General features: G+C 40.8%; 1 protein-coding gene across 1 annotated transcript in view; it reads left to right on the top strand.

Moving 5' to 3' along the window:
* Positions 1–25974, top strand: part of PGGT1B (protein geranylgeranyltransferase type I subunit beta) — an 85087-nt gene that overhangs the window by 20116 nt on the left and 38997 nt on the right. The window contains exon 3 of the mRNA XM_073624639.1: positions 24762–24829. Within this exon, the coding sequence (XP_073480740.1) occupies positions 24762–24829 (68 nt within the window). The remainder of the gene's footprint in view (positions 1–24761; positions 24830–25974) is intronic.

Here is a 25974-nt window from a genome sequence, read left to right as displayed (position 1 = left end):
GTATTGTACTGTAATTGTGCTGTGCCCCCTGTGCGTAAACTGTTGGCGCTATATTAGAGCTGCACGATTCTGGGAAAAATGAGAATCGCAATTCTTTTGCTTAGAATAAAGATCACGATTCTTTAAAATGGTTAATTTAAAAAAGAAAAATAAGCTGTAGACGGCACATATGCGATCAACACGCCGCTCACTCCCGATGCTCGGGGCTGGTTATTCATTTAATACATCTACATCATTTAATAGATCTGGAAAATCGAGCTAATCCAGCCTGGAGATCACGGGGGGGGTTTGAAACGAGATCGCGATCTTTATACGATTAATCATGCAGCTCTACACTATATAAATCGTTAATGTAAATTTGAAAAGACTTTAAATATTATTGAGTAACATTAGTCTGAAATAGTTCGAAAATTTTTAGACACAGCTTGTCAGATTGGTGAACCTCTGCCCATCTTTACTTCTGAGACAATCTCTCTCAGATGCTCTTGCCCTGGCCTGACTTATTTTTAAATGTGTTGCTGTCATTAATTTCAAAATGACGTTTTTGTTTTTTTTCATAACATGGTAAATTTTCTCAGTTTAAATATTTGGTATATTTGCTATTGTGAATAAAATATGGAATTATGAGATTTGCAAATCGGGGCGTGCTGTTTTTTATGTAGCTGTAGTTTTGCTTCTGACATCAGTTTTTGTATATCATTCATGACTGATGTGGAGTGCGATGATTGAATTTTGAATTGGCTCTTGTGGGATAGTGTGTACTCGCACATCTTAACCACTTGCCGACCAGCCGCTGCAGTTATACTGATCAAATCGCCGTAGATGTCCGCCAGCTGCCTGCGATCATTCCCCGGAGTGAAAGAATGGTGATCTGCCATAGTAAACAAGGCAGTCTCTGTTCTGACAGGGAATGACATACAGATCCTATCTTTCTGCTATGCAGGAAGACTGATCTGTGTGTTGTTCCAGGCAGCCCATCTACCATACAGTTATAACACACAGTGAGGGAACACATTTAACCCTTTGATCACCTTGATGTTAACCCCTTCCCGGCCAGTGCCATTAGTACAATGTCAGTGCATATTTTTAGCACTGATCACTAACAATGTCATTTGCTCCCAAAAAAGTGTCAAATGTCAGTTAGGTGTCCGATCTGTCTGCTGCAATGTCACAGTCCCGTTAAAAATCCCAGATCGCCGCCATTACTAGTAAAGAAAAAAAATGCCCTAAATCTATCCCCCTATTTTTTTTTTTTGTTACCAAAAATATGTAGCAGAATACATATTGGCTTAAATTAATGAAGAAATTTGACTTTATTTATTTTTTATTGCGTGTGTTTTAGCAGAAAATAAACATTGTTTTTTTTCAAAATTGTTGGCCTTTTTTGTTTATAGTGCAAAAAATAAAAACCACAGAGGTGATCAAATACCAGAAAAAGAAAGCTCTATTTGTGGGGAAAAAAAGGCCATCTATTTTATTCGGGTACAGCATTGCACAACTGCGCACTTGTCAGTTAAAGTGAAGCAGTACCATATCGCAATTAATGGTCTGGTCAGGAAGTGGGCAAATCCTTCCAGGGCTGAAGTGGTTGCCTGTATACACGAACCCTAACAAATATATAAAAGAAAAAAATATATTTTTCTTTTTTAAGCTCCTCACGTCCCAAATATTCATCTTGGTAGTATGTTTTGATTGTACATACAATTTAGGACATATAGTTTGTATATAAAATTATGTTTGGCTGTGTTCATTATTTGCACTAGGTGGCAGTATCTGGTAAAATGAAGCCGTTCACGTATTTCTTGTTCTTTAATTCCATCTGTCTGCCTGCTGCCTCAGGCTGTTTTTTCTCTGCATATATGTATTAAAGAGAAAAAGCAATTCTGCTAAGAATTTTTTTTTTTTTTTTTCATAGGACTAAAAAGTGACCATATGGCAACTTTCAGGCATTAGAACTGAAAACATATTAGATGGATTTTTAGATATCCTTGCATGTAATCAAGAAAATTTTCAATAATTCTGTATTACAGTGGTCTTCCTATACAATCCATTTCATTTACAGTGGGACGGAAAGTATTCAGACCCCCTTTAAATTTTTCACTCTTTGTTATATTGCAGCCATTTGCTAAAATCATTTAAGTTCATTTTTTTCCTCATTAATGTACACACAGCACCCCATATTGACAGAAAAACACAGAATTGTTGACATTTTTGCAGATTAAAAAAAAAAGAAACTGAAATATCACATGGTCCTAAGTATTCAGACCCTTTGCTATGACACTCATATTTAACTCAGGTGCTGTCCATTTCTTCTGATCATCCTTGAGATGGTTCTACACCTTCATTTGAGTCCAGCTGTGTTTTGATTATACTGATTGGACTTGATTAGTAAAGCCACACACCTGTCTATATAAGACCTTACAGCTCACAGTGCATGTCAGAGCAAATGAGAATCATGAGGTCAATGGAACTGCCTGAAGAGCTCAGAGACAGAACTGTGGCAAGGCACAGATCTGGCCAAGGTTACAAAAAAATTTCTGCTGCACTTAAGGTTCCTAAGAGCACAGTGGCCTCCATAATCCTTAAATGGAAGACGTTTTGGATGACCAGAACCTTTCCTAGAGCTGTCCGTCTGGCCAAACTGAGCTATCGGGGCAGAAGAGCCTTGGTGAGAGAGGTAAAGAAGAACCCAAAGATCACTGTGGCTGAGCTCCAGAGATGCAGTTGGGAGATGGGAGAAAGTTGTAGAAAGTCAACCATCGCTGCAGCCCTCCACCAGTCCGGGGCTTTATGGCAGAGTGACCCGACGGAAGCCTCTCCTCAGTGCAAGACACATGAAGCCCGCATGGAGTTTGTTAAAAAAAACACCTCCAAGATGGTGAGAAATAAGATTCTTTGGTCTGATGAGACCAAGATAGAACTTTTTGGCCTTAATTCTATGCGGTATGTGTGGAGAAAACAAGGCACTGCTCATCACCTGTCCATACAGTCCCAACAGTGAAGCGTGGTGGTGGCAGCATCATGCTGTGGGGGTGTTTTTCAGCTGCAGGGACAGGACGATTGGTTGCAATTGAGGGAAAGATGAATGCGGCCAAGAACAGGGATATCCTGGACGAAAATCTTCTCCAGAGTGCTCAGGACCTCAGACTGGGCTGAAGGTTTACCTTCCAACAAGACAATGACCCTCACCCTAAGCACACAGCTAAAATAACGAAGGAGTGGCTTCAGAACAACTCCATGACTGTTCTTGAATGGCCCAGCCAGAGCCCTGACTTAAACCCAATTGAGCATCTCTGGAGAGACCTAAAAATGGCTGTCCACCAACATTTGCCATCCAACCTGACAGAACTGGAGAGGATCTGCAAAGAGGAATGGCAGCGGATCCCCAAATCTAGGTGTGAAAAACTTGTTGCATCTTTCCCAAAAAGACTCATGGCTGTATTAGATCAAAAGGGGTGCTTCTACTAAATACTGAGCAAAGGGTCTGAATACTTAGGACCATGTGATATTTCAGTTTTTCTTTTTTAATAAATCTGCAAAAATGTCAACAATTCTGTGTTTTTCTGTCAATATGGGGTGCTGTGTGTACATTAATGAGGAAAAAAAATGAACTTAAATGATTTTAGCAAATTGCTGCAATATAACAAAGAGTAAAAAATTTAAGGGGGTCTGAATACTTTCCGTCCCCACTGTATATCCAGGCAGGCAGGCCTTTGTACTACATAGTTATTTTTTACTATTTGCTGGTCTCGCTGGTGTATGGCCAGCTTACCTAAGAGATGCTCTAGGTTCACATCAGATGCAGTGATAATTGCATTGGGCAGCTGTACCAGAGCAGTCCCACTGCATTACCAGGCAAAATGCCTCATCTCCCTATCTGCCCACTTCACCCCACTTTGTTGTGGTGTGCGGGCGGTGTACAATTAAAAAAATTACTTTTTATACAGTTGTGTTTTTATTTTTTTCAGCGTAGAGTGAGGCAGTCTGTGTGACATCTCAATAAAAGGTTGTTTTAAAAGAAAACCGCATCATCACTGCTCTGACCTCAGATGGATTGCACTGCACACCAGCCGCTGCATTGGTGTGAACGCGCCCTTACTTTGTAGATTATTCTTTGACTTGCCTATAAAGCTGAGGAGTCCTGTAGGAGGAGAAGTGCAGTAATGAAAGGCATCACATTTGACTTTGGTCTCTGAGATATAATTAATTCACTGTGTGCACAATTATTAGACAAGTGAGTATTTTGACCAAATCATCATTTTTATGCATATTGTCTAACGCCAAGCTGTATAAACTTGAATGCTTAGATCTAATAAGTAGGTGATGTGTGTTTGTTTAATGAGGGAGGGTGTGACTTAAGATCTACACCTTATATCAAGGTGTGCATAATTATTAGGCAGCTTCTTTTCCTCAGGCAAAATGGACCACAAAAAAAGAGATTTAACCACTTAAAGACCAGCCTCGTTTTGGATTTTAGGTGTTTACATGTTTAAAACAGGTTTTTTTTTTTGCTAGAAAATTACGAACCCGGACGGGGGGCTTTTAAAAAAAAAAACATTTTTATTATTTATTACAATTTTTTTTTTTTTTTTTAAACAATGTAAAAATAATAAAGTGTCACTTTTATTCCTATTACAAGGAATGTAAACATCCCTTGTAATAGAAAAAAGCATGACAGGACCTCCTAAATATGAGATTTGGGGTCAAAAAGACCTCAGATCTCATATTTACACTAAAATGCAATTAAAAAAAAAAAAATTTTGAAAAAATGTGCCTTTTTAAGAGGTGTGGACGGAAGTGACGTTTTGACGTTGCTTCCGCCCAGCAGTGTCATGGAGACGAGTGGGCGCCATCTTAGCCTCACTCGTCTCCAGACACAGGAGGGAGACGGATGCGATCGCCCCCGCTGCTACCGACGGCTCCGGTAAGCGGCGGAGGGCACCAGATCGTGGCGGGAGGGGGGGCCCCTCTCCCGCCACCGATAAAAGTGATCTTGCGGCGAATCCGCCGCAGGGACCACTTTTATCTGAAAGCTGGCCGCCGCACGTAAATGGGGATACCGGGGTTATGGCAGCTAGCTGCTGTCATAACAACGATATCGCCGTTCAAAGTTTGGACGTACATCGTCGTGCGGCGGTCGGTAAGTAGTTAACTGACTCAAAGTCAAAAATTGTAAAAAGTCTTTCAGAGGGATGCAGCACTCTTGAAATTGTTAAGCTATTGGGGCATGATCACGGAACCATCAAACATTTGGTTGCAAATAGTCAATAGGGTCCCAAGAAACGTGTTGAGAGAAAAAAACAGACGCAATTTAACTGCCAAACATTTGAGAAGAATCAACCGTGAAGCTACCAGGAACCCATTATCCTCCAGTGCTGTTATATTCCAGAAATGCAACCTACCTGGAGTGCCCAGAAGTACAAGGTGTTCAATGCTCAGAAACATGGTCAAGTCTGAAACCCAAGCACCACTGAACAAGACACACATGCTAAAATGTCAAGACTGGGCCAAGCAATATCTGAAGACAGATTTTTCAAATGTTTGAGATGAGAGTGACTCTTGTTGGTCCTGATGGTCGAGCCTGTGGCTGGATTAGTAACGGGCACAGAGCTCCACTTCCACTCAGATGCCAGCAAGGTGGAGGTGGGGTACTGGTATGGGCTTGTATTCTTAAAGATGAGCTAGTTGGACCTTGTTGGGTTAAAGATGGACTCAAAATCAACTCCCAAACCTGCTGCTAGTTTTTAGAAGACACTGGGGGTTATTTACGAAAAGCAAATCCACTTTGCACTAGAAGTGCAACATGCACTTGAAATTACACTGAAATTGCACTGAAAGTGCACTTGGAAGTGCAGTCGCTGTAAATCTGAGGGGTAGATCTGAAATGAGGGGAAGCTCTGCTGATTTTATTATCCAATCATATGCAAGCTAAAATGCTGTTTTTTATTTACCTTGAATGTCTCCCACTTCCAAGTGCAATTTCAAGTGCACTTTACACTTGTAGTGCAAAGTGGATTTGCCTTTAGTAAATAACCCCCAACTTTCTTCAAAAAGTAAAAAGTCTGTATCTTTCAAGAAGACCATGATATTTAGGCAGGACAATGCTCCATCACATGCATCAAAGTACTCCACTGCTTGGCTAGCCAGTATAGGCTATATAAGAGTGTGTGTGTGTGTGTGTGTGTGTGTGTGTGTATTTGCATCAGCTGATTGTGCTGATAAAAAAGGCAGATATCAGCAGACTTGCAATACAAGTTGCCTGAAAACTTCTGTGAAGAGACTTCTCTCCTCCTCTGGGCAGCCTGCCAAATCTGATAAAAAGAACCTGAAGGATACAATGTTTACACTTATGAATGAACTGAGCTCCATGTGTAGAAGCTCTCAGTTTAACCATTTTAAAGACTAAATCTATTCTGACATTTGTTGCTTACAAGTAAAAATCCTGTATTTTCTGCTAGAAAATCACTTAGAACCCCCAAATATTATATATAATTTTTTTTAGCAGAGACCTTACGGAATAAAATAGCGGTTGTTGCAATATTTTATGTCACACGGTATTTGCGCAGCGGTCTTTCAAACGCAATATTTTTTTGAAAAAATAAACTAATAAATTTTACAAAAAAACTAAGCAGTAAAGTTAGCCCATTTTTTTTTTTTTTTCATCCAAAAGTTTTGATTACCTATTTTTGTGTATTTAATATTTAAGATATAGTTTTTAAAATTTTTTTTTTAATCTAAATTCTACATACAAGTGAACTGATTGGAGGTTTGTTTTGTTTAATAAATGTTTAAATTTAAAAAACTTTCTGTATCATTTAAGGTTGCTTTCCCACTGGAGCAGGCATGCGTTGACGGTAAAACTCTGCTAGTTTTAGCGGCGCTTTACCGTCATTTTAGCTGCGCTATTCGGCTGCTAGCAGGGCGCTTATAACCCAGCTAGCAGCCGAGGAAGGGGTTAAATGCGCCACTGCCGAAACGCTTTGCAGGCGCTTCGGCAGCGCATTCATTTCAATGGGCAGGAGTGGTGGAGGAGCGGTATACACCGCTCCAAAGATGCCGCTTGCAGGACTTTTTTTTTTAACATCCTGCCAGCGCATCGCCTCAGTGTGAAAGCACTCGGTTAGATAGCACTCTGTTAGAATTTATGAGATGAAGGGAAAAAAAAAAAAAAAAATTGGCCTAATATATCGGCCCAAAAAAATCGGCATCACATATCGGCCACCGCGATTTCTAAATATCAGCATCGGCCAGAGAAAAACCCATATCGGTTGAATATATATATATATATATATATATATATATATATATATATATATATATATATATATATATATATATATATATATATATATATATATATATATATATAATATTTTACTGTTAGATCGAAGCTGTTGCAGCTGTCCCTGTACACCGATGTGACCGGCGACATGTCTCCCGGAGTTATTTTCGGGTTCACTGGCTTCGGCGCTGTGATTGGCCGGAGCCGTGATGACGTCGCTCCCGTGCATGCGCGCGGGAGCTTCCGGTCACAGCACAAGCCCTTTAGAAACGCCCCCTTCATCAACTGACCTAAACCATATTGAGAACTTGTGGGCCCTTCTTAAATGGGAGATATATGGTGAAGGGAAACAGTACACATCTCTGAACAGTGTCTAACAGGCTGTGGTTACTGCTTCAAAATAAAAAAAAAAAAAAACTTGATAATCAAGAAACTGACAGACTCCATAATTGGAAGGCTTGTGACTGTTATTGAAGAAGAGTGGCTATAGTAGTGTGGTTTTTTTTTTTTTTTTTTTTTTTTTTTTTATTATCAGAAATGTTTATTTGTAAATTTTCATTTAGTTGCATAAGAATTCTGCACACTAATAGTTACCCAATAATTGAGCACACATCTATATTCTCCTAAGAAAGCCAAAACCTCACCTTTACTTTCTTAAATATTCAGGTTTGAGGTTTATTAACATTTTGGGTTGACCAAGAGCACTGTAGTTGTTCAATAATTAAATGAATCCTCAAAAATACAACTTTCCTAATGTGCACACAGTGTAGATACTAAACCGTAGTAAAACAAACTAAGCATGCATCTGAGCAAAACCATGTTAAGTCTAGGTTCATATCTATGCAGCTGCGCTTGATGCGTTTTGCAGTGCATTTTACGTTTTTAAACCTCCTGGTTTTTTTATGCATTTTGCAAGCAGTTTTCATGCATTTTGCGTTTTTACGTTTTTTTTTTTTTTTTTTTTTTTCTCTTTAAACACACTGTATATAGGTGGTTGCTAAGCAGAGGTCCGGGAAGCCAGCAGCTGCGTCCTTAACAATGGATGAGTCATCAGCTGTCAGCGGTGTTCCCCGCTGATGGCTAAAAGTAAAAAAAATTGCCAGCAAAAAAATAATTGCGACCAAAAAACGGCGTGGGGTCCCCCCCCAGGTCCATACCGGGCCCCTTCGGGTCTAGTATGGATTTGAAGGGGACCCCCTACGTCAAATTTTTTTTTTTGGCATGGTTTCCTCCCCAAAATCCATACCAAACCCTTATCCGAGCATGCAGGTCAGGAAAGGGAGGGGATGAGCAAGCGCCATATCAGGCCGCATACCCTCAACATGGCAAAGCACCTTGCCCCCATGTTGTTGGGGACAAGGGCCTCTTCCCGACAACTCTGGCCGGTGTTTGTTGGGTCTGCGGGGGGGGGGGTTTATCGGAATCTGGAAGCCCCCCCCCCATATGAATTGTAACCGGGTAAATCATACCCCTACCTATTCACCTCAAAAAGCAGCGAAATGTAAAATAAAAACAAGAGCTGTTTTTTGACATGTCCTTTATTAAACAAATAGCTCTGAGCCATCTTCTCCCGCTGCCGCCAGTTACCCGCTATTAAAAAAAAAAAAAAAAAAAAAAGCTGCTCTCCTGTGGCTGACTTTCTCTGTTGTGGTGTTGCCCACTGTCTTGCATCTCTTATATAGCCATGGGGCATGGCCATCTATCACCATGAGAGCCCGCCCCTTGTGACGGAGAGTCCGCCCCTTTATAGCAGGTAACTGGCAGCGAGAAAGAAGACAGCACAAGAAGACGGCAGCGGGAGAAAACGGCTCAGAGCTGTTTTTTTTAATAGCTCTGAGCCGTTTTTTTTAACATTTCACAGCTTTTTGAGGTGAACGATTCCCATTCACATAGGGGGGCTGGGATCTGGGGGCCCCCTTCTTATTCCGATAAGCCCACCGCCCGCAGACCATGACAACTACCGGCCAGGGTTGAGGGCATGCAGCCAGGTATGGCTCAGGAGTGGAGGGTGCTTGCTCTTCCCCTCCCTTTCCTGACCTGCATGCTCTGGTAAGGGTTTAGTATGGATTTTGGGGCGGCCCACGCCATTTTTTGACTCATTGGTTGTTAAGGACGCGGCGGCCAGCTTCCTGACCCCCTCCCCTCCCGCTTAGCAACCAGCTATATACAGTGTTAGCTGCAAAACGCATCAAATCGCATCACAAACACAACACTTGTGTTTCTGGTGCGATTCCATTGAAGTCTATTACCCGCATATCATGGGAGAAAAGTCCCCGACCCTTTACAAAAAAGCACCGGCTACAAAACGCATAGATGTGAACTTATACCATAGGAAACCATGTTAAATGGACTGTAGTGGATTTCTGCAAACTGCAAAACATACTAAAAAATGCATAGGTGTGAACCTAGGGTCAATGGATGTACAGTATTATGCAGTGACCTTGCTGTCAGCCGGTGAGGCTAGAAGGAGTCAGGAGTCTAGTCAGCCTATGATGTCACAGGCTGACTAGATGACTCTACACGTTGTGTCTTGCTTCATGCTGAGTTCCCTGCAGTCCCAGTGCAGGAATGAGCTAGTTTGGTCTGACAACACTTCCACAGCTATAGAAGCCTTTATTCAGCGTTGTCACCGGTGTGCAAAACGAGGCAGATTCTTGCAGTATTTTGCAGTACCCATCAAACAGCTACAAAACAGTTGCTATACGAAAACAAGCCAACAAGAGACCATATAAAGGGATTTTAATTTCTTGGTTTAGAAACACTGTAGGTATTTTCCAAGGACAAGTGTTATACATTTTAACCTTTTAAAGTCTAAGTTTTTTATATACTTTTAACTAAATTGGAAAACCCTAAAGTGATACTAAAGTCTTAGTTTTGTTTTTTTATTTGTTTTTGTTAAAAATATAACGTTATACTTGCCTGTTCTGTGCAGTTGGTTTTCACAGAGCAGCCCAGATTCTCCTCTTCTCGGGTCCCTCACCGCCACTCCTTGCTCCTCCCCTCCTGTTAAGTGCCCCCGCAGCAAGCACCTTCCTATGGGGGCACCCGAGCCAAGCCACAGCTCCCTGTGTTCATTCAGACACAGAGCCATGACCCGGCCCCGCCCCCCCTTTCTTTTCTCTTTGGCTGGCTGACTGACTTTGACAGCAGTGGGAGCCAATGGCGCTGCTGTCTCTGCCAATGAGGAGCAGAGTCCCGGGCAGCCAAGACACTCCTGCAACATCGCTGGATCTAAATGGACCTCAGGTAAGTATTACAGGGGGCTGAGGGGGGCTGCTGCATACAGAAGGCTTTTTATCTTCATGCATAGAATGCATGAAGATAAACCTTCTGCCTTTACGACCACTTTAAAACTGAATTCCAGATTTGGCAATTTTTACATAGCAACATATTTACATTGGTCCTTCTTGGACCAATGTAAGAATGTATGTAGCACACCTGTGGGCAGTAGAGATGCATCGACATTTCGGCCACTGAAACATTTCGGCCAAAAATGATGTTATGGGCAGAATGCCAAAAGGTGCTGATAATTGCACCAAAACTGAGCACGATTTTGCTGCGAATTTGTGGCGATTTTACCGCAAACTTGCTGTGATTTTCCCGCAATTATTTTTCAGATTTTACAGTGCTTTATGGGGTGTTTTTTGTAGGTTATGTGACTAAAAAAAAAACGCATCAAAAAACTTAACACGGGTGCATTAATGATGCGATCTTGCTGCATTTGAACTGGGAGGTGCTATTTTTGTGCAAGCCGGATTTTTAACACCACAGGGGAAGCCCAACAGACCGGTGTGCAGACATAGAATTTAAAGGGATACATTTTTCTTGCCCTAAAGGTGGCAATAATGGCCGACGGTAAATTCATATTAATTTTAAATTGATATTAATTTAAGAGTTGAATACAATTTTTATATATATATATATATATATATATATATATATATATATATATATATATATATATATATATATATATATATATATAAAATTATACACAGTGGAGAGAGAAAGTATTCAGACCCCCTTAAATTTTTCACTCTTTGTTATATTACAGCCATTTGCTAAAATCATTTAAGTTCATTTTTTTTCCTCATTAATGTACACACAGCACCCCATATTGACAGAAAAACACAGAATTTTTGCAGATTTATTAAAAAAGAAAAACTGAAATATCACATGGTCCTAAGAATTTAGACCCTTTGCTCAGTATTTAGTAGAAGCACCCTTTTGATCTAATACAGCCATGAGTCTTTTTTGGGAAAGATGCAACAAGTTTTTCACACCTGGATTTGGGGATCCTCTGCCATTCCTCCTTGCAGATCCTCTCCAGTTCTGTCAGGTTGGATGGTAAACGTTGGTGGACGGCCATTTTTAGGTCTCTCCAGAGATGCTCAATTGGGTTTAAGTCAGGGCTCTGGCTGAGCCATTCAAGAACAGTCATGGAGTTGTTCTGAAGCCACTCCTTCGTTATTTTAGCTGTGTGCTTAGGGTCATTGTCTTGTTGAAGGTAAACCTTCGGCCCAGTCTGAGGTCCTGAGTACTCTGGAGAAGGTTTTTGTCCAGGATATCCCTGTACTTGGCCGCATTCATCTTTCCCTCGATTGCAACCAGTCGTCCTGTCCCTGCAGCTGAAAAACACCCCCACAGCATGATGCTGCCACCACCATGCTTTACTCTTGGGACTGTATTGGACAGGTGATGAGCAGTGCCTGGTTTTCTCCACACATACCGCTTAGAATTAAGACCAAAAAGTTCTATCTTGGTCTCATCAGACCAGAGAATCTTATTTCTCACCATCTTGGAGTCCTTCAGGTGTTTTTTTTTAGCAAACTCCATGCGGGCTTGTATGTGTCCTGCACTGAGGAGAGGCTTCCGTCGGGCCACTCTGCCATAAAGCCCCGACTGGTGGAGGGCTGCAGTGAAGGTTGAATTTCTACAACTTTCTCCCATCTCCCGACTGCATCTCTGGAGCTCAGTCACAGTGATCTTTGGGTTCTTCTTTACCTCTCTCACCAAGGCTCTTCTCCCCCGATAGCTCAGTTTGGCCGGACGGCCAGCTCTAGGAAGGGTTCTGGTCATCCCAAACGTCTTCCATTTAAGGATTATGGAGGCCACTGTGCTCTTAGGAACCTTAAGTGCAGCAGAATTTTTCTTTTTTTGTAACCTTGGCCAGATCTGTGCCTTCCACAATTCTGTCTCTGAGCTCTTCAGGCAGTTCCTTTGACCTCATGATTCTCATTTGCTCTGACATGCACTGTGAGCTGTAAGGTCTTATATAGACAGGTGTGTGGCTTTCCTAATCAAGTCCAATCAGTATAATCAAACACAGCTGGACTCAAATGAAGGTGTAGAACCATCTCAAGGATGATCAGAAGAAATGGACAGCACCTGAGTTAAATATATGAGTGTCACAGCAAAGGGTCTGAATTCTTAGGACCATGTGATATTTCAGTTTTTCTTTTTTAATAAATCGGCAAAAATGTCAACAATTCTGTGTTTTTCTGTCAATATGGGGTGCTGTGTGTACATTAATGAGGAACAAAAATGAACTTAAATAATTTTAGCAAATGGCTGCAATATAACAAAGAGTGAAAAATTTAAGGGGGTCTGAATACTTTCCATCCCCACTGTATATTTATATATTTTTTGTCAGCGAAATTTTTCCAGTGATGTAAACAAAAATTACTCTGAATTTTCTTCAATTGGCGAAAACTATAACGAAAATCAATACCAATTTTAGCCAATGAACTAAAATGGAACGTAATTGTGAGGGAAGGACATTTTACTGTTATATGCCAACTAAATCTGTGTAGTTTGTTCAAACCTTAACCACTTGCTGACTGCCCTATAGCAGTTTTACTGCTACAGGGTGGCAGCTTTGCGCAGGATCACGCATAATGTGTGTATATGTATATGTGTGTGTATATATGTGTATGTGTGTGTGTGTATATATATATATATATATATATATATATATATATATATATATATATATATATATATATATATATATAATTATACCGTATTCATCGGCGTATAACACCCACCCCAAGTTTAGGAGGGAATTTTAAGGAAAAAAAACTTACATTAAATGCCCATCAATGCAGCCTTATCAGTGTCCATCTGCAGCCTTGCACAGCGTCCATCTGCATGTTTGTCCAGTGTGATTTGCAGCCTTGGTGTCATTTGCAGCCTTGTCAGTGTCCATTTGCAGCCCTGCCCAGGCTGCAGTTAAACTGCAGTGACATGTCAGTGTTGCTGCAGTTTGAAAATGGCGGTGCCGAGTACACAGAGCCGGTCTTGTGTATCTCGGCAGCTTTCGGCTCCTCTCGTAGTCCCGCCCGGGATGGGCGTGACTGAGCGGAGCCGAGCGCCGCCCATATACATAGATAGCCTTGGCTAGGTTCGGCTAGCTTCGCTCACAGTCACGCCCAGTCCCTGTGTCCATCATAGGGCGGGACTGGGCGTGACTGTGAGCGGAGCTAGCCGAACCTAGCCATCTATGTATATCGGCGGCCGTCGCTCACTCCGCTCACAGTCAGCGGGGGATCGGCGGAGATTGGCGTATAACACGCACGCACGATTTTCCCCGGATTTTAAGGGGGAAAAAAGGGCGTGTTATACGCCGATAAATACGGTGTGTAATAAATTTTATATATATATATATATATATATATATATATATATATATATATATATATATATATATATATATATATATATATATATATATATATATATATATATATATATATATTATTTATTTAATTTTTTTTTTACCTACCGATCGTCGCTACGCTACACAAAACAGGGATCTGCCTGTGTAAACAAGGGACATCTCCATTCTGACAGGGGGGGAAGGGATGTATTCTGTGTTCCTGCAAAGCAGGGACCATAATCCATCTCTTCCCCTAGTAAAAGCAGCACACATGGTAAACACAAAGCACTGGCTAGGCACAGAGTTAACCCTTTGGTCACCCTGGCTGTTTAACCCCTTCGCAGCCAGTGTCAGTACAGTGACCGTGCATATTTATAGCACAGATTTGTGTCACTGGTTCATGCAAAGTGTCAATCGGTATCCGATTGTCCACCGCAATATCACAGTTCTGCTATAAGTCGCTGATCGCTGTCATTACTAGTTTAAAAAAATAAATATAAATTCCATAAATATATCCCATGGTTTATAGACGCTATAACTTTAGCATAAAGCTAATTAATGTACACTTATTTCTTTTACCAAAAACATGTAGCAGAATACATATCGACCTAAATTTCAGAAGACATTTTTTTTTTTAATTTTTTTATTGGACATGTTTTATAGCAGAAAGTAAAAAATATATATATTTTTTTGTTTTATAGCAAAAAAAATAAAAATGCAGAGGTGATCAAATGCCACTAAAAGAAAGCTCTATTTGTGGGTAAAAAATGATATAAGTTTTATTTGGGTACAGTGTCTCACGACCGCACAATTGTCAGTTTAAGTAACGCAGTGCCGTCTCCCAAACAATGGCCTGGTCATGAAGGGGGTGGGGGGGTAAATCTTCTGGAGATCGAGTGGTTAATACCATAAATAACATGTTAGATTTTTTTAAATTAATTAATTTATTTTTTTTACTCCCGGAGTATATAATGAGTTTGGAAAATCTAGAGAAATGCTTAAAATGTATTATTTAACTAAACTGGATTAGATTGTAGGCGACTAAAATGATTTTAGGCGACTAAAATGTACTGGAGATTTTAGTTGACTAAAATACATCTAAAACAATACCAATGAAAAACTAAAATGGTATTTTAGTCAAAAGACCCTGACTAAAATGAAATTGAAATTTGACGTCAGAATTAACCCTGCCTGTGGGATCCCTGTGAAAGCTGGAAACTGCTGTAGTAGGCAGCACTACTACAGTGATCTCCACTAGCTTCCTGCTCTATTGTCCATTGGCTACCTGCTTATTGAGCACAGAAAGTCACTCACTTGGCAAAGCCACCATTCAGTGAACACTTTATATTTCCCAAGGAAAGCAAAATGTCTTCTGATTTGGATTTCACCAACCCTACCTCTCCACCTTCCACCTCTACCTCCAATCATTCATTGAGAAAATGCAAAGTGTCAAGTGAGTTGCACCCATGCCGAGCGAGCACCTTCCCGCATTCACAATGCAGTAGGGAAGTCTATCAGCATTGGACCTGGAAGCATGTGAAGATTACTTTAGTATCAGTGCCTACTACAGCGATTTTGCAGCTCCCAGGGAGATCCCACGGGTAGGGAACATTCATACTACTTGTCCCATTCATCTTCAACTCTTACAAGCTCTTCCTTCCTTCTGTCTCTGAAAACAAGCCCCAAATTCCCAACTTTGCACATCTGAAAACATCCTAATGGAGACTTTAATGAAAAGAAAATGTGACGGCCTAGAATGCTAAAATGCTTGGCTCGTTCTGGGTTCAGACCTGGAAGAAGCATGCAGATTATAATGTGCAAATGAATTCTAAACTCCTGATGTGATCCTGCTAAAAGGTTTCTGAAAGTCCATTTCAATCTAGCTGAAGGGAATCTTTAGAGTAGACATTTGACTTAAGTCACAAAGGACTGCATTAGCAGTTTGTTGAATTAATTCTACTTGTTACCTGAAATTGCTCTTGAAAGCAATATGTGTCAGGGCTGAATTTAGAGATTAGAGGTTTAAATGTGGATCTGTAGTTCTTTTGATAACCTAAATATAATTACATCTTGTACTGCTGCTGGCATAATGTACTGAGGTGAATTCTGATGAGGTTGCAGAATGTAGCCGCTCTGACAAAATGAATAGGTGGGCACAGAAAAAGAGCTGACTCGACACTTAAACCCATGTCTGTAGATGACCAATATCTGGAAGAGTGGAAGGCATATTGTGCTCTGAGCACACAGCACAGACTGCAGATTGTGACTCGGCACAAAGAGATGACCGGACTCCCCTCCTGTGTCAGGTTCTCTTCGTTTTGCAGAGTAATAGAACAATCAAAAGACATGCTTCAGAGTGGGTTTTACTGACCCTTCACAAATGGTGGGGTGTGTGTGTTTTGTTTTTTTCAAGTAGATTGGTTGGCTACAATGCTGATTTATATGGTGATTATACAACCCCAATTCAAAAACGTTGGAGTGCTGTGTAAAATCAAAATGCAATGATTTGCAAATCCCAGATTTTATTTACAATAGAAAACATATCAAATGTTTAACTGCTTGCTGACTGTAATACGTATGTGTACGTTGTGGTTTGCAAGTAGATTACTGGAGTTATGGCTGAATGCACACACCGAACTGCGGCTCGGGTGCCCCCATAACGTGCTGCTTGCTGTGGGGGCACTCATCAGGAGGGAGGGGCCAGGAGCGCCAAAGAGGGACGTGAGGATCCCTGCTGCTCTGTGCAAAACCATTACACAAAGCAGATAAGTATAACATGTTTGTTATTTTTAAACACAAAAAAAGAGACTTTAGTACCTTTAACCAGTTAAATATATTTGGTGCATCTTGAAATGGAAAATACGACGAAGACCCAGGACTGTTGAGCAGTTAGAATCCTATATCAGACAAAAATGGGACAACATTTCTCTTCCAAAACTAGACCATGGTAAACATGACCCTGTCCCAACTTCTTTGAGACTTGTTCCTGCCATCAATTTCAAAATTACTTTTTCCTTATAATGGTAGATTTTCTCAGTTTAAACATTTGATGGTTTTGTGATTTTATGGTTTATATTTTATATTGTAAACAAAATATGAGTTTATGAGATTTGCAAATCCATTGTATTCTGTTTTTATGCAGATTTTAAACAGGGTCTCAACTTTTTGGAATTGGGGCGGTGCTGTGACTATGCATCCTATTTTATAAGGATAGTTTTGAGGTTTTTCACAGCGCTGGAGCCACGATACCTGGAAGAAGATGGACGCGCCGTACCAGAGGGGACAGCGGTGACGTCGCAGGCTCCTGCGATGCATAGTAGCCCATTATGCTTTACCTTTGCAGGGAAACAAAGAGGACATAAACCCATCAGGGTTTACTTCCTCTTTAAGTGGTTAAAGGATCAAAACAAGCTTTGGGAGCAATAGTCAGTGAAATGTGCAACTTAATACATTAACACTTGTAGTTTCTTTCTTGTGTCTCCTCATGTGTACGAGTCTAATCGTGTAGACCTAAAGGTGTGAATCCTTGGCTAACAGCCAGCATGTTTGGGTGACCATAGATGAACAGCTGTACCGCCTGAACTGTGGATACTGATAGAATGTACTTGTCTATCCATTGTGCAATATGGCTTTCATTTTCTCTGTGAGAACCTGAAGATTGCCCAGGTGTCTCATTAGGACTAGGTTCACATTTGTTCTTTCTGCCTTCTCATGCGGCTTACTCGCATGCTTTCATGCGTTATACATTTTTACTGTCGCCAATAAAAACCTGTTTATACTGTGACATCATCACTTGATGACCTTGTGAGATCTACTTCCAGGATTCTTTGTGATGTGTATTGGTGCACAAAGAGCAGAGATGCTTGTTTTTGCTGAAATCTTGTCAGCAAATTTCTTTTTCCATTACTCTGTAGTCCAGTTCTAATGCGGACATGCCCATTGTAGGTGCTTTTTGGCTGTGGACACGGGTCAGCATGGGCACACTGACCAGTCTGCTGCTACACAGCCCCATAAACCACAAACTGAGATGCCCAATTTTTCTGCTTTCATTACATAAGCTTCAGGAATAACAAGTTTACTTACTGCTTAAAATATATTCCACTGGCATTTCAATGGCCCCTGTTCACAGCAAAGAACAGAGAGAAGCACAGCGCTCCAGGCAAACTCAGGTGCAGGATGATTCACAGGTGCAGACCTCGGCTCACCACCGTGGAAGACGAACAAGACAAGGAATTGGAACTCCACTGGAACTCCAAATTATCTCGATGTCATCTTTATTGTCAAAAAAGGCTCAGACAGATACTGGCAATGGTAGACGTTTCACAAGCGATAGCTTGCTTGTTCACAACAATAAAGATGACACCGAGATAATTTGGAGTTCCAGTGTGCTACCAATTCCTTGTCTTGTTCGACCCCTGTTCACATATGAGCATTTTGTCATCTGAAGCAAAATGCCTGAACCTCAAAAAAGTACATGAGCTGGCAGATTACAAGCATGTTTGGCCCCATAGAATTCAATTAAAATGCCTGACTTGAGCAGAAAAAAAATGCTCGTAAAATGCTCTAATAGCAGCTCTCACTCCCCTAATTTCCCCCCCCCCCCCCCTAGTACTTTCTATTGGCTAAACAAAAATGCCTGAAATTGTAAAACCCTTAGACCAGCTTCACGCTCTTACCAAGACTCTTCTTCCAAGATTGCTCAGTTTGGCAAGGTGACCAGCTCTTCCATCCTGGTTGTGCCAAACTTCTTCCATTTGAGAACTATGGAGGCCACTGTGCTCTTGGGAACTTTCAGTGCAGCAGAAATTATTTTTGTAGCCTTCCCCAGATTTGTGCCTTGCACTAATCCTGTCCCTGATTTCTGCAAGCAGTTCCTTTTGACCTCATGGCTTTTGCTCTGATACATTATGCATTGTCATCTGTGAGGCCTTCTATAGAGAGGTTTGTGCCTTTCCAGATCATGTCCAATCAATTTAATCGAATACAGGTGGACTCCAATCAAGGTGTAGAAACATTTTAGCATCGGTCAAGTGAAATAGGCAGCTGAGCTAAATTTCAAGTGTTGTTGCAAAGGGTCTGAATATTTATGCAGGTGTGATATTTCAGTTTTTTCTTTTTAATAAATTCAGACCTTTCTAAAAATTCTATTTTCACTTATGGGGCACTGAGTGTAAATTTATGAGAAAAATATGAATTTAAACAACTGTAGTAACAGGCTGCAACATAACAAAATTGAAAAAAATGAAGGAAGTCTGAAAAAAAAAAACAAAAAAAACATATATATATATATATATATATATATATATACACTACCGTTCAAAAGTTTGGGGTCACCCAAACAATTTTGTGTTTTCCATGAAAAGTCACACTTATTCACCACCATACGTTGTGAAATGAATAGAAAATAGAGTCAAGACATTGACAAGGTTAGAAATAATGATTTGTATTTGAAATAACATTGTTTTTACATCAAACTTTGCTTTCATCAAAGAATCCTCCTTTTGCAGCAATTACAGCATTGCACACCTTTGGCATTCTAGCTGTTAATTTATTGAGGTAAGCTGGAGAAATTGCACCCCACGCTTCTAGAAGCAGCTCCCACAAGTTGGATTGGTTGGATGGGCACTTCTGGCGTACCATACGGTCAAGCTGCTCCCACAACAGCTCAATGGGGTTCAGATCTGGTGACTGTGCTGGCCACTCCATTACCGATAGAATACCAGCTGCCTGCTTCTGCTGTAAATAGTTCTTGCACAATTTGGAGGTGTGTTTAGGGTCATTGTCCTGTTGTAGGATGAAATTGGCTCCAATCAAGCGCTGTCCACTGGGTATGGCATGGCGTTGCAAAATGGAGTGATAGCCTTCCTTATTCAGAATCCCTTTTACCCTGTACAAAGCTCCCACCTTACCAGCACCAAAGCAACCCCAGACCATCACATTACCTCCACCATGCTTAACAGATAGCGTCAGGCATTCTTCCAGCATCTTCATTTGTTCTGCGTCTCACAAACGTTCTTCTTTGTGATCCAAACACCTCAAACTTGGATTCATCCCTCCACAACACTTTTTCCCAGTCTTCCTCTGTCCAATGTCTGTGTTCTTTTGCCCATCTTAATCTTTTTCTTTTATTGGCCAGTCTCAGATATGGCTTTTTCTTTGCCACTCTGCCCTGAAGCCCAAAATCCCGCAGCCGCCTCTTCACTGTAGATGTTGACACTGGTGTTTTGCGGGTACTATTTAATGAAGATGCCAGTTGGGGACCTGTGAGGCGTCTGTTTCTCAAACTAGAGACTCTAATGTGCTTATCTTCTTGCTTAGTTGTGCAACGCGGCCTCCCACTTCTTTTTCTACTCTGGTTAGAGCCTGTTTGTGCTGTCCTCTGAAGGGAGTAGTACACACCGTTGTAGGAAATCTTCAATTTCTTTGCAATTTCTCGCATGGAATAGCCTTCATTTCTAAGAACAAGAATAGACTGTCGAGTTTCAGATGAAAGTTCTCTTTTTCTGGCCATTTTGAGCGTTTAATTGACCCCACAAATGTGATGCTCCAGAAACTCAATCTGCTCACAGGAAGGTCAGTTTTGTAGCTTCTGGAAGGAGCTAGACTGTTTTTAGATGTGTGAACATGATTGCACAAGGGTTTGCTAATCATCAATTAGCCTTCTGAGCCAATGAGCAAACACATTGTACCATTAGAACACTGGAGTGATAGTTGCTGGAAATGGGCCTCTATACACCTATGTAGATATTGCACCAAAAACTAGACATTTGCAGTTAGAATAGTCATTTACCACATTAGCAATGTATAGAGTATATTTGTTTAAAGTTAGGACTAGTTTAAAGTTAGCTTCATTTAAAAGTACAGTGCTTTTCCTTCAAAAATAAGGACATTTCAATGTGACCCCAAACTTTTGAACGGTAGTGTGTGTGTGTGTATATATATATATAGATATAGATATAGATATAGATATAGATATATAGATATATAGATATATAGATATAGATATAGATATAGATATCTATATCTATATCTATATCTATATCTATATATATCTATATCTATCTATCTATCTATCTATCTATCTATCGATATATATATATCGGCGTATAACCTATAACACACACCCCAAGTTTAGGAGGGAATTTTAAGGAAAAAACCTTACATTTAAATGCCCATCAGTGTCCATCTGCATTCTTCCCCAGTGTCTTTGCAGCCCTGTATCATTTTTGCAGCCTGTGTCTTTGCACCTTGTGTCATTAGTGCAGCCTTCCCAGTGTCTTTGCAGTCTTGTGTCATTGGTTTGTAGCAAGAGAGGTAAAAATAAGCCGCCCTTGGTTCTCTCTAACTCCACTGCGCCAAAGACCAGTGACAAAACTATATGATTGTTGTATAAATGAATACAAGATGTGTACATACACAGTGTACAGTGAAAAGCTGCCACTTAAATAAATGTGTAAATTGTTCTGAATCCCAAAACTATACCTCTCACATGTGTACAGATAGAGATAGTGGCGCTAATAAATATTTGTAAAGATATGAGTCAAAACAGAATGAGACCGGCGACACTCTGATTTTATACAAAAAACAGTAATAAAGATAGAAATATAACACCCCTTGAAAAGTGTCAGTATAACAATAAAAACATTACAAAAATCATAAACTGTGAAAAGTCCATGGAAAAAGTTCACATAAAAAAATCCAGCACAACAGTAGTTTTTCAGTCCTCCCATGTGATAGATCTTCTACTCTTCCACTACACCACTGTAATAGTGACACCACTCCCTCTGAAGAGCGCACTCACCAGAATGTATAGCCTCCCACTCTCGTGTTTGGCAAAACAGCAATTGAACCACACCTGGGTTGCATGTGATGAACCGTGACTGCAATCAAGCCGGCTCCATATGTGAAAGACAAATGAATAAAGTGCTCCACATAGCGTGATACCGTTTTAACAAATTAAAATCACTCCAAGCATACTTCAATGGTTGCAATCACTTTTAAACTGAAACAAATAAGCCTTTGAACAAATCCACAGCAAACAGGATCGATGATCCAACGGTGCACCACGGTCACAGTGGACCTGAAGTGTAAACTGGTGTGTCTCTCACCCAACCTTTTAAGGCTCAGCAGTCCGATCGGCGTAGTCCTCTCCAGACAGCAGTGTCTAATGTCAGTGCGATGGAATGCCGTGTAACCATGCCCCAGACATGTTTCCTCGAAAAGACTTCTTCAAATGGGATTCGACGAAAACATGTCTGGGGCATGGTTGCACGGCATTCCATCGCACTGACATTAGACACTGCTGTCTGGAGAGGACTACGCCAATCGGACTGCTGAGCCTTAAAAGGTTGGGTGAGAGACACACCAGTTTACATTTCAGGTCCGCTGTGACCGTGGTGCACCGTTGGATCATCGATCCTGTTTGCTGTGGATTTGTTCAAAGGCTTATTTGTTTCAGTTTAAAAGTGATTGCAACCATTGAAGTATGCTTGGAGTGATTTTAATAAATTTGTTAAAATGGTATTGCGCTTTGTGGAGCCTTTTATTCATTTGTCTTTCACATATGGAGCCGGCTTGATTGCAGTCACGGTTCATCACATGCAACTCAGGTGTGGTTCAATTGCCGTTTTGCCAAACACGAGAGTGGGAGGCTATACATTCTGGTGAGTGCGCTCTTCAGAGGGAGTGATGTCACTATCACAGTGGTGTGGTGGAAGAGTAGAGGATCTATCACATAGGAAGATTGAAAAACTACTGTTGTGCTGGATTTTTTTCATGTGAACTTTTTCCATGGACTTTTCATAGTTTGATTTTTGTAATGTTTTTATTTTTATACTGACACTTTTCACGGGGTGTTATATTTCTATCTTTATTACTGTTTTTTGTATAGAATCAGAGTGTCACCAGTATCATGCTGTTTTGACTCATATCTTTACAAATATTTATTAGCGCCACTATCTCTATCTGTACACATGTGAGAGGTATAGGTTTTGGGATTGAGAACAGTCTTGTGTCATTATTGCAGCCTTCCCTGTGTCATTGCAGCCTGTGTCTTTTAAAATTGGCGCCGATCGGAGGAGAGGAACGAGCCCCCCTGAGATATACAAAGCAGAGTGTACTTCAGCTAGACTCGGCTCTGCTCACAGTCAGGGGCGGGACTGCGAAAGGAGCCGAGTCCAGCCAAAGTACACTCGGCTTTGTGTATGTCGGCTCCGCTCGCTCCTCTCCTCACAATCTGCGGAGATCGGCATATAACACGCACCCTCGATTTTCCCCTGATTTTACAGGGCACTTATACACCTTCCTGCCCAGACCAATTTTCAGCGCTGTCGCACTTTAAATGACAATTGTGCAGTCGTGCTACACTGTACCCAAACTAAATTTTTATCATTTTGTTCCCACAAATAGAGCTTTCTTTTAGTGGTATTTGATCACCTCTGGGATTTTTATTTTCTGCTAAACAAATAAAAAAAAGATCGAAAATTTTTTTTTTGTTTCTGTTACAAAACTTTGTAAATAAATTTTCTCCTTCACTGATGGGCACTGATAAGGCGGCATCGATGAGGTGGCACTGAAAGGTGGCACAGATGGGCACTGATAGGTGGCACTGATGTATACTAATAGATGGTACTGATGGGCATCACTGATTGGCAGCCATTGTGGGCACTGATTGTTATCCCTGGTGGCCATGGGTGGCATACCTGGTTGTGACTAGTGGTCGGCATCCCTGCCTGGTGGTCCAGTGTGGGCATCCTCGGGGGGGGGGGGGCGAAGGCTGCCCTGATAATCAGCACAAACCCCCCCCCCCCCTGTCAGAGGAGAAGCTCTACTCGCTTCTGACAGACACAAGTGAGGAAAAGCCGATCAACTGCTCTTCCAGTTTACACTGTGATCAGCCGTGATTGGGCACGGCTGATCACGTGGTAAAGAGTCTCCGTCAGAATCTCTTTACCTAGATCGGTATTGCGGTGTGTCAGACTGACACACCGCAACATCGATCGTCGTGATGCATGCCCCCAAGGGCACGCAGCTGCTTGTTATCCTGAAAGATGTCATATGACGTCCAGTCAGGATAACATAACCACTTTGCCGCCATCATTTTGCTATATGGCGGGTGACAAGTGGTTAAAAATATTATATTATTATATTCATTTTTTTTAATGTTTGTTTTTTTAATTCTGTTTAGATTTTATTGCAAAAATCTGCTGAATGTATTGCATATGAGTGTTTGTATATTCATTAGACCACTGTTCCAATTAGTCCCGCCTAGCCCCATTCCCGTCCTGTCCAGCCCTTCCAGAAATTGGAATATGTGTATAAATGCTTGTGTTGGTACAGCAATCTCTGTGGGTTGTTGTTTGTTTTTTTTTTTTTTTTTTTTTTTTACGTATGCGTGTGTACCCCACTTGAGACCTATGCTGACTAACCTGTGTAAGAAAGATGTTTATACTTGCCGATTTCAGGCTGCTCTGGTCTCATCATGTGATGCCCCAGGGGAGAAGAGACGGTCAAAAAAGACTGGTAAAGTCTGGAGCTGTGAATTCACTTTTCACTCTATGGCAGCAACCGGTGACTGACACAGGGGAGCTGGAACACATGACCAGACCCGAGCAGTCTAAAAATAGATAAATATATACATCTTTATTGCACAGGTTAGTCAGCATAGGTGTTAGGAGATGGGAAGGAGCAGTTTTAGTTAGACTAGTTAGGTTTAACTTTGAATTCTACTTTATTAAATTGTATTTTTTTAATTTGCTTCTAGCTTGACTTGTGTTTGTTTCCTGTACACATTACAAATGAACAATTCCTGTTTTTCTGCAGAATCAAATTTAAGTCGATGTGGATTTCGGGGCTCATCATGTTTGGGATTACCTTTCAACCCATCAAAGGTATGTTTAATTGCACATTTTGTATGTTTGATGCAAGGCAAGCAGAAAGCTAAGATTCATAACAAAAATGGTGTAACCCAAAAAAATTATTTTACCCCTGAACTCTTGGAACACGATATCGGTGTGGATGGGTAGTAGAAACCCTGAAATGTCCACCTCCTGAAAAATGACAACGTAGGTCTTAAGCTGCTGTATCAGTTACATGATCTCTGGTTTATTTATGTATAATTTTTAGGTACCTCCAGAGTAGGTAGAGATAGCTAACTTTATAGATGTCACATGCAGCACCAACTCCCAGTAAAGTATGGTATCACTTTACTGTCATAATATACATGGGGGTGTCCCCTGTGTTTTAGTAGTTTGACTACAGTCGCCTAAGTAACTAACAACATGAAGGCCATCCCACCATTTTTTAAAATACATTTTTACAGTAAATGGGGCCCCCTGCTTGTTGCTTCACTGCCGGGCCCCATTCAAATTTTTTTTTTTTTTTTTTTTACATTAGACCAGGGAATGCTTCTTTCACATTGTAAAAGTGTGCATGTTCCAGAACGATGCATGAAAAAGGAATTTTACTGTTTTTGTATAGCAAGTGGAGACATTTGTGTCTTGTTCATGACCATATCCTATCCACTCCACCTCTTCTTCATCATGTCTATGCTGATAAAGTCTGAATCGAGGAAAATGTTGCTTTTACAGTGTGAAAGGAGCATTCCCTGGTCTAATCTTTAATGAACTCTCCTATTGGAATAATGTACAGTGGGGAAAATAATTATTTGATCCCTTGCAGATTTTGTAAGTTTCCCCACTTACAAAGTAATAAAGGGTCTATAATTTTTTATGTTAGGTGTATTTTAACTGATAGAGACAGAATACTAACCAAAAATCCTGAAAAAACGCATGATACAAATGTTATAAATTGAGCTGCAGTTCAGTGAGTAAAAGAAGTATTTGATCCCCTACCAACCAACAATAATTCTGCCGCCCTTAGACTGGCTACAGTATGTGCTCATGTGGTACACAGATTAGTTCTGTCAATTTTAAGAAGGTGCTCCTAATGGCAACTTAATATGTGTATAAAAGACACCTGTCCACAGAATCTTTCTTCCATTCAAACCTCACCATCATTGGCAAGACCAAAGAGC

This window comes from Aquarana catesbeiana, linkage group LG01, assembly GCF_042186555.1.
Source record: "Aquarana catesbeiana isolate 2022-GZ linkage group LG01, ASM4218655v1, whole genome shotgun sequence".
NCBI classification, from domain to species: domain Eukaryota; kingdom Metazoa; phylum Chordata; class Amphibia; order Anura; family Ranidae; genus Aquarana; species Aquarana catesbeiana.
This window is presented reverse-complemented; position numbering and strand designations above follow the sequence as displayed.